This window comes from Silene latifolia, chromosome Y (genome assembly GCF_048544455.1).
Source record: "Silene latifolia isolate original U9 population chromosome Y, ASM4854445v1, whole genome shotgun sequence".
NCBI classification, from domain to species: Eukaryota; Viridiplantae; Streptophyta; class Magnoliopsida; order Caryophyllales; family Caryophyllaceae; genus Silene; species Silene latifolia.
Window position 1 is genome coordinate 388,595,505 of NC_133538.1, and position 10,328 is coordinate 388,605,832.

The 10,328-nt window shown below is 38.5% G+C and overlaps 1 protein-coding gene across 1 annotated transcript; it reads left to right on the plus strand.

Moving 5' to 3' along the window:
• The first annotated feature begins 5,524 nt into the window (after positions 1-5,524).
• On the plus strand, positions 5,525-7,245 carry LOC141632044 (uncharacterized). Its single transcript, XM_074444633.1, has 2 exons — positions 5,525-6,179; positions 6,287-7,245. The coding sequence occupies exons 1-2, from the start codon at positions 5,525-5,527 to the stop codon at positions 7,243-7,245; spliced, it is 1,614 nt and encodes a 537-aa protein (XP_074300734.1).
• Positions 7,246-10,328: the final 3,083 nt, after the last annotated feature.

The following is a 10,328-nucleotide window of genomic DNA, read 5'->3' on the forward strand; positions in this document are numbered from 1 at the left end:
TAGGTTTATTGATTTGCAGGGAATACAGTTAAATTGTTGAAAATATATTTTCGCAATTGGTGCATCGTACTTGCTTGCTTTACATTGATTTTGTTGCTCTACATTGATTCTATTGTACATTATGAGTGTATAAAAATACGCAGTCAAAACTATTTAAAAAGTATATGAGAATATACTAATTAAGTATCCTTCACTTAAATTAGCAATCTATGTATATAAAACACACACACGAAAACAAAAAACAACGACAAATAATAAAAAAAAAAAAAAAAAAAAAAAAAAGAAGGCAGCTAAGTAGGTGATTAGATCTAAAATGGAATTATATTAGTCAGTTACAAAAGAAAAGTGATGCAATTTACAAAGTTTAAAATTATGCTAACATCCTAAACTTTCAGTATTTTCCAATTTGCAACTTTTTTATGGTTTTTTAATATTCTGCTTGTAAAGATGAAAATAGGTCAAGGTTAATAAGGTGGGATTAAGAGAAAAATCGGGACGTAACCTAATTAGCACTATCATTACTTAGCGATGGTCTTAGAAAATTAGTTGATCGAAGCAACGAATTTTCAAGAACTAATACTCCGTACATTCCTTTTAGCAGTTTTGCAACTTGAGCTATCCCACAAAAGCAAGGTTATCCAAAATCAGCTTGCTTGTGTCACCAAATCAACCAAACAAAGAAAAGTCTTACAATAACCCCACACAACGCCATCAGACAATCATACACAAAGAGATACAATTGCCATTACCTATCAGACTATCACTAGACCACTTAACAGTGCACATGGAAAACACAAATCCCAAAATTGTGCAAAACAAATTGTGGACTGCAATAAGTAATTAAGATCACCATGAATTAAGGGTGGAAATTGTACAACAGACGTGACGCCATGCTAACAAATCTTTGGCCACCAACAGCCAGTTACTACAATAAGCTTACATTCTAACTAACTCTTTCCATAAGAAATACGCCTATATGTTTAAAGTCATTCACAAGTAGTCTCGTTAAAGACAAGTCGGACCAAGTGATGGGTAATGCCACTCACAAAATGAATAGGATAAACTAGGTGGGGGTACCTCCATGTGCTCTTCTCTCTCGTCTATTTAGGTCATTTGTTTGAGAACATGGTATCCATCGCTCCAAAGCGACGGATACGTGCCGTCATAACTAAGGTCTTGTGATTCATTAATAAGAACACTTATATTGTATATATAATTACATACATTAACACATATAGGATCATTGTAATTACTGTGAACTCTAAATTAAAAGAAAAAATGTAAAGTTCTTAATGACACAATTCATTCAAAACACAGAAAAAAAAATAATAGGTTAATCATACAACCACCCAAAAGTAAAAAATATAAATAAAGAACGATAAAAAGAAACACACAAAACGGTAAATGTCATTGCCCTAAATTGATTCGGTTTGCTCAACTGCAACGAGGCCAGCGTTAAACAAAGCACTTCGAGCACTTATTCCTTTACGAAGGGCTTGTTAGTAATCCATAATGATCAAAAGCTCAAGTTTTATATATTAAGATCTAAAAAGGAAAACAGCAACCCGACCCCCCTAAAAAAAAAAGCAACACACACAAAAAAAAAAAAACAAAAAAAACACGAAGAAATAAAATTGTAAAACACGCACACATACACGTCCAAAAGGGAAGTAAACAGATAGTAACTTAACATTAAGTAGATACTTTGTTACTACTAGCCATGCGTTTAGCTTAAACGCAAACCTAACTGATCTAAAGTATTTCTTAAACATAGATTGTTCGAATAAAGTAATTGTTATAAACTGATTAACTTGAAAGTTGCACCTGTACTTGGTTAAATTTACTTAGAAACGACTAATGTGTTCTTGTGTTATCTATATATATAGAGAGAGTGAGTAAGAGAGAGGGACAAAGAGATGTGTGCATACTTATTAAAGTAGTAGAACCTTAGTGAACAAACAAAAAAAAAAAAAAACCAAGAGAAAACTATGAGTGAAACCAACCCAACAGAGAGTGTATTGGATAATGCATCAGAATATACACCACCATCTCACTCAGGCTTAACAAAGGTAATTTCTGTACGTGTTATTACATCTAAATTTTTAACGTTTGTGTGTATTCATTAGTAGCAGCTGCATTCTATAGGTTAACCTCGATTGTTCTTTATTTGCACTCCTCTAAACCTATATGGTTATGTTATGATGTTCAGTTTCCCTGCCTGTTTTTGTAATAACGTGCATCTTTACTACTGAGCGATAACATTATGCGTAAGGTTACTGTATGTGGCTTGCTATGCATAGTGCAGACCAAATGAAATAAACTATATGAAATGACCAAGGCAAACAAGGAATAATGAGCTTTGATGTGGGCAACTTTGGACATTCAAATTTAGTTTGAGAGAAATTTGCAGTTTTGTTAGCATACACGAAATAATTTGTTATGTACGATAAATTTATAGGTATGTGTATGAGAGTTCAACTGATCAATCAAATTATTAAAAATAGACAACACGATTAAAAACGCCTAGAAATATATTCATTTTAGGTTTGAAATAATAGATTCTAACTGTTTAAATTTAAGTAGTATACTACCATACTTTTAAAATAGTTCTGGTTTTAATTTAGAAACATAGTAGTTGCTGTGTTTGGTAGTGTATCAAGTGCATTGAAACGTGCAAAACCCAGATGATGGGTTGTGTTGTAAAATAACTCGCATATAGGAAAAAAGTTTTTAAAATATATGCGTAAATCCTACATCTAAACTCTTCAATTTGGACCTACTTGTTTAACTTGGACCCCATTACCAGTGACATGCTTGCAATAACCTTAGATCCACTCATCACATACTTTGGGTAAGTTACTTCAAAAAACAAATTTACATATTCCGTTTCCCAATGAGATAGAACAAATTTGCTATTTTAACAACATTGGCAACAACCCTTATTAACAAAAGATTTAATCAAATTACAGGGTTTAGGTCCTGCACCTACACAAGTAATAGTACCTTTCCAACCCTTGATTGAACAAATAGCCGAATGTCTAAGCTTCTCAAGTCCTGAGTATCGGTATGTTAATAGGACCAGTAATAGTGTCTACCTTTCACTCCGCACAGAAAGTGCGCCAGTAGCTTTAATCTACACTGGTGCTCCAGCATTAACTCCTGAAGAATCCTGTGAGCATGCAGCAATGCAAGCTGTTCGTGATATCATGACCAAGTATAATGTTACAGTTAAGGATTTTACCTATGCCAAGAGAAAACTGATGCAAAGAATGGGTGGGCTGTATAGATTGAAAAAGCTAGAGTTAGAAGAACTTACAAAAGGCCATAGAAACACCCCACTAAATGAAGAGCCCTTGGAGGCCAAATCAGGAACTCCCAAGATTGTAACTCTTGATTACGTTTCCCTATTGGAGCTTCTAACCAAAAAATTCCCAATCCACTGCACGACACTGCATACTCTCAGGCATGCGAAAGAAAGGTATACTGCATTTATAACTGTGTCCGTTCCAGGAATGGTAACTGGAAAGAAGGACTTTGTGAGTGAATGCTTCAAATTTCCTGAAGTCGCAAGATACGACGTAGCCGAGAAGGCAATTGACTACATTGTGCCAATTTTAAACCTTGAGATTATAGATGCAAACTACGATACTCCTGACACCAATCGTATTGCCCTCGACTCAGCCCTAGAGCGAGAAACTTATCTTGCTACAAAAGCGCGTCTCACAGGCGTAGAAGAGGAATTTGAACCATCATGCTTGTTTCTTGAGGAAGGGGCCACAACTCCACGTGCTGCTGACTTTCAGATCCCTCATCCCAAAGGCCCTCCACCTCCGCCTAAAAAACTGAAGTTGTGTCAGACTTGCACGCATAAGGCACATGTACGCCCTGCACGAGCCAAGCCTCCTCGCTATTTTAGAGTTTCAAAAAATGTGGAGGCAATGTTTGACCGTTTCAAAAAGGCATAAGTACACGGTCTACTAGGAATCTCGCTAATAATAAAGACCAAAAATGTTTGGTTGAAGTTCTATTTTGGCACCAAGTGTTTAATGTGCAGGTTAACAATCGCACAAGCCTTGAAAATTCGAAATCCTGCTAAATAGGATTATTTTGTAACCTTTTGACACTAAGACAGTGTTTATGTATATATGTTGTACTTATGGTTCCATATGCTTGTACTGTATTTAGGATGAACGGTTATGTTCCACAAACCTTGAAATTTCGAAATCCTGCTAAATAGGATTATTTTGTAACCTTTTGGCACTAAGACAGTGTTTATGTATAAATGTTGTACTTATGTTCCCATATGCTTGTACTGTATTTAAGATGAACGGTTCTGTTCCCTACTACTTGTTATTTGTAAATTTATATTTGCATTTCTTATCTAGAAATAATGCATTCGTCAACACTACTGAACTGACTGAAACATCCTTTCAACATATATTTGCAAACTGAAACTGGTAACCACCCAGTTTATCGGAGCCCCTACTCCTACTTAAACAAAACGTCTATAAATAAACTTATGACTGCATAATACAAATAGGAGATACAACCACATTTAATTGTTGAATTAACACAGATCGTATATAAAATGACCAACCGAGTGAATGAATTTTGTAATTCTGAACTACATATTTAAACCGAATTCTAATATATTATGTGTTTTGCTTTAAATAGGTGATATGTATATCTACATGAAAGGGAAGATACTCTCTTTAAAAGTAGTAAAGCCCTAAATACTTGAATGTCATTGTTACAGTCGCGTTTTATCAAAGTCCGTGCTTTGAACTATCTCCCAATCTAAACCAGTTTACCAACAAACTCTCTCTGTTTTACGGTTTTGATTGGAAATGTGATTCGAGTCAACCCCCCCTAACACTTTCATTTGCAAACTTACATTCTCTAACTTATGTCGTTACAGAGGCAAATAGGTAGGTTGTCAAAGAGCCGTGGCACAAAGACAACCTGTGCCATGGCTATAACGTCTCCTGCACCAATTAGACACTCAAAACGGGCCAGAGCGGGATTCATAAATGGCGACCATTCAGGAACAAGGTACGATTTATAGCGGACAATCCTTTATGGGTGGAACTTAATAAACAATATATTTAACTCTATGCAATGTCCAATGCAACAGTGTAGATGGAACGCCTCTACAACCGCAACAAAAGAGGCAAAGAAAAACCCGAGCCCGTCGACAAACAGGTGAATAACATTTCGATGCTGCTTTTCATGTTACTGGTGTATCGTTATAAGATAGTGTTAAGCTAACTCCTTTCAAGCTACTGTTCGCACAGACTTACCTGTGGCCCACGTTGCACACCCCTTGCCTACAAACCAGTTGAAACTTCCACAAAGTAAAGTTTGCACTAAATGCAATGCCCTAAAGATTGCATATGAATCCCCATTATTCTCGCCGTGCTTTGATGGAACAATCCACTTGCCTACAAATGCATTCCCTCCTCGCCTTAGCACGGCCGTACACTTCGCCCGACGAGGATGCGCTCATTTCCGTGCATACGCAAGAATGTATAACAACTTATTTGCCTTTAGCTCATTTGGTGGAGATTATATAGCATCCACTCAGAAAGGTATTTATGTCTTTCAACTTCATGGCCAGATATATCATAATGTACCTAAATTGCTTCCCGATAATTGTAAACCCAAATATTTGCAGCTATATTTCTATGATGGTCAACATGAAGCATTGAATCGCATTGGATGCTTCCCCGAAGTCAGAGGGGATATCGTTAACACCCTTATACAAATTACAACTGTCAATCCCTATGCACGTTTTTTTCGCTCCCTAAGAGAACTACCCATTAATGAAAATACCCAAATAAGAATTCACAGAAATCCTGTCCTAGACCAACGAGTGTATAATGCGCCCACATCTGATGAGGTCGCTGTTATTTGGACAGATAACTCATCATCTAGCGAATCTAGCACTCCACATATAATTGTGACTGCGAAGAATAACCAAACCCATAGAATAATGCATTACTATGGGTGCTACGATCCTTTGCAGTACCCATTACTTTTCCCATACGGAGAATGTGGGTGGGTGCAAGGGCTTCAAAAGTTAAACTCAAATGCAGCCCAGAGAGGGGCCAATGTTCATAGTAGGATATCTTCTGAACTTAGCCAAACCGTCGAGTGCCTGTTAGAAGATGAATCGAACCGTATGTGACGTTACCAGTAAAACTTACTTACATGTTAATAGATTTTAAAAAAGTAGAAAGAAGTGTGGTATCTGCATTAGCTAATTGTTTATACATGTCAACGACAGGTGCCGTACAAATATATGGGCCAAAGTCGAAGTTCATTTCATGCCGCCGGTATTATTGTTACAAATTGCAGAACCGTCCCGGGAATATGTTACTTAGAACAGGACGGTGTTTTCAGCAGTACGTGGTTGACATGTATGTTAAGATCGAAAATACAAGGCTTGATTATTTTCGGAACAATCAAGAAACAATAAGGGCTGACTTATACCAAGGAATTCTTGATACTGTTGGTGCAGGCGAGCATCGCGCGGCGAACATTGGCAAGCGAGTTATTTTGCCACCAACTTTCTTGGGAGGACCCCGGGACATGAAAAAAAGATATCTGAACTCAATGGCTCTTGTTCATAGGTTTGGAAAACCAGATCTGTTTGTCACCATGACATGCAATGCTAACTGGCCTGAGATAAAAGATCAACTAGCTTCAGGAGAGGAGGCTCAGAATAGACCGGACTTAGTAGCTAGAGTCTTCCGTGCTAAGCTTTTAGCGCTGAAGAAACAAATTGTAGAAAAGCAAATCTTTGGCGAAGTGGCTGCGTACGTATATGTAGTTGAATTCCAGAAAAGGGGTCTCCCTCATGTGCACTTCCTTATCATTTTGAAAGATGGGTATAGGCTGAAATGCCCAGCTGATTTTGACAAATTTGTTTCTGCTGAAATACCGTCTATGGCAAACCCATCCCTTCGTAAGACTGTGCTTAAGCACATGATGCACGGTCCTTGTGGCAATCTTAATCCTGCATGTTCGTGTATGAAGCATCCCAACACACTAGGGCGCTGTAAATTTAATTACCCAAAGCCCTACACACCTGATACTATAATTAATGGTTCTGGTATCCTGACTATAGGAGACGCAACACGAAGACGTGGTTGTTATACGGAAGCACAATCTCGACAACATGATGGGTTATCCCTTATAACCCATACTTATTGTCACTTTGTTCAATCATCATCCGAATGTTGAAGTATGTTCAACAATGCACGCAGTGAAATATTTATATAAGTATATATACAAAGGCCATGACAGGGTATCCTTTAGTTTAGCTGAAGGTGAAGAACCTCAAGCAGTAGATGAAATCTCGCAATACCAAACAGGCCGGTGGGTATCTCCATGTGAAGCAGCTTGGCGAATATTTGGCTTTGATCTATTTGAGACACAACCACCGGTGATGCCCCTCCAGGTGCACCTTCCAAACATGCGGACAATACGCCTCGTGCCAACGGATAATTTAGCGATCTCATTGCTTTGATGAAAAAAGAGTCGCACACCTCTAACTGAGTTTTTCAGGACAAGTGCAACCGAAGGATGCCCCAAATTGTTGTATGGTGAATTCACAGAGCATTACCGTTGAGATACGGGGTCTAGAACTTGGGCAAAGAGGAAAAACAAAGTTATTGCAATTGGCAGACTGGTTTTTGTAGCACCAGCTGAAGGTGAGAGGTTTTTCCTAAGGCTGTTGTTACTACACATTCGAGGTCCCACCTCATTTGAGTATCTGAAAACGGTGGATGGATACGTGTGTGCAACATTCCAAGAGGCGGCCTTGTGACACAGGTTGGTTGAAGAAGAGGATGCTTTTAGAATTATGTATGGCGTAAGCGTGTGCACATCTGAGATGCCTATTGTACTTCGTCGCCTTTTCTCAACATTACTAATTTTCGCCCAACCAAAGGACCCTTCCTTGTTATGGAGTACACACTACGAATCGTTGTCAGATGATTTTAGATTTCAATTTCCTGACGACCCACTGAAAATTAGTCAGCTAACAGCACGTGCAGTCGAGAGGTATTTATAAGCCATGGGAAAGACAATGGCAGAGTTTGGGTTGGATCATCTAGATACCTGCACTGATGACGACGCTCGACGTAATAGAGATATAGTTGATGCCCTGGATGCAGCAATACCTGAAGATTGCAGATTGTGTAAATCTCTGTTAAATCCAGCTCAAAAAGACGCATTTACCACAATTATGGGACACATACAGTCGTCGAAACCAGGGGCATTCTTTATAGACGGACCAGGGGGCACCGGTAAAACTTTCTTATACAAAGCATTGTACGCTGAGGTGCGCATGATGGGAGAAATTGTCTTACCTACAGCGTCTTCGGAATAGTCATGCCTAACATACCCTAAGCGGGCGAACAACACATTCGTAGTTCAAAATACCCTTGGAATGTGACATATCTCTGGCATGTGACGTCCCCAAACAAAGTAGCCTGGCTGCATTGATCCGTTCAGCACGTTTGATAATTTGGGATGAGGCTTCAATGTCAAAACGCCAAAATATTGAGTCTCTAGACCATCTTCTTCGAGACTTGTGTGACCCAAACCAGCTTTTTGGAGGAAAAGTGGTTGTCTTCGGAGGTGACTTTCGGCAAACACTTCCTATTCTACCTCGAAAATCCCAGCATGAAGTTGTAGAAGCAAGTTTGTTCAGCTCACACCTCTGGCCAAGGCTTATTAAATTTAGCCTGACTGAAAACCTACGTGCTAAAGATGATCCGGAATTTGCAAAGTTTTTACTTGCACTTGGCAATGGCGAGTTACAAACGAAAGAATGTGAGAACATAGAACTTCCTGATGGTATTGTCGAGTTCGGACCATCAAGTCCAAATCCAATTCTTGATTTAGCGGCACTTGCATTTCCAGAATTAGCATTTGGGACCTTTGATCCTAACTTATTTACAGATCGAGCTATTTTAACACCCTTAAACGATGATGTTGATGCGATTAATGACGCTCTAATTGACCAGTTCCCAGGACAATCTGTAACGTACACAAGTCACGATTCAATGTTAGATGACACCTGTGCAGTCTATCCTGCTGAGTTCATCAACAAATTGAATCCGGGGGGAATGAGTCCTCACAAACTTGTACTTAAAGAAAATTGCCCCGTTATTTTGATTCGGAACCTCCAACCATCATTTGGCTTGTGCAATGGTACACGACTAATATGTAAGAAGTTTTTACCGAACACAATTGAATGTGTAATTATGACTGGGCAAAACAGGGGAGACACCGTGCTGATACCACGGATCAAACTCCGCCACTCCTTCACTAACTATCCTTTTCAATTCCGAGGAACCGCTTTCCATTGAAGCTTAGCTTTGCAATGACAATCAACAAATGTCAAGGTCAAACTTTAAGTCAGTTTGTCTTGTGTACCTACCTCGCCCGTGTTTCTCTCATGGACACTATACGTGTCACTATCCGAGCACGGAAAGCAAAAGACGTTACGATTTAATCGCAAAGACCGGGGCGGAAATGATTCCCGCTACCTTCGTCAGAAACGTTGTATCATATGAAGCTCTAACCCTTGCAGGAATTGTACCACTTTCTACCATTTAAAGGTAAACTACTGCTACTGTCTTTCTTCCTGAACATTACATCTCTTGACGGATTATTGTTAGGAATTTAATCACAACTAATATTAACGAATTTTACTTGTATTGTAGAATAGGCTCTGAATAGACAAGTAGTGCTAATTCTGTACACCTGGAGCTACAAACTTCCTGAACATTATCTACGACTTACTATGCACAGCACTGCCATGTGAAAAAAGGCGCCACCTTAGCTTTGATTGGACCAGCGCTATTTGGTGATGACATCCCAGCTCAAGTGTTCAGTTGCTAGATATGCCAGCTGCTATAAACTATAGTCCAATGGACGATGAATTAGCTTTTGGAAATATGTATGCGTAACCAACAACTTAAAATCACAGTGGTCTACTAAATATTTGTGTGCTGAAAAATTGAACGATTAGGCTGACCACTAAATAGAAGTTCGATTCCATAGAATGCTTATATGAACAATGAACTTCTCTTCTATGTAAACCAAATATTAGGCATAATATTAAGGGTGATATTTTATGAAGATGTAGATTTTAGTGATTCCATTCCCAAAAAAAAATACTCCCTCCAATTTCGTTTATTATTCCCCTTTCCCTTTCTATCCATTTTTCTTATTATTCCCTCTCTCCTTTTTGGGTCAACTTTGTATGGCGCAAAATCAGTTTAATGCGCGATAATGTGTACTGTATACTCCAA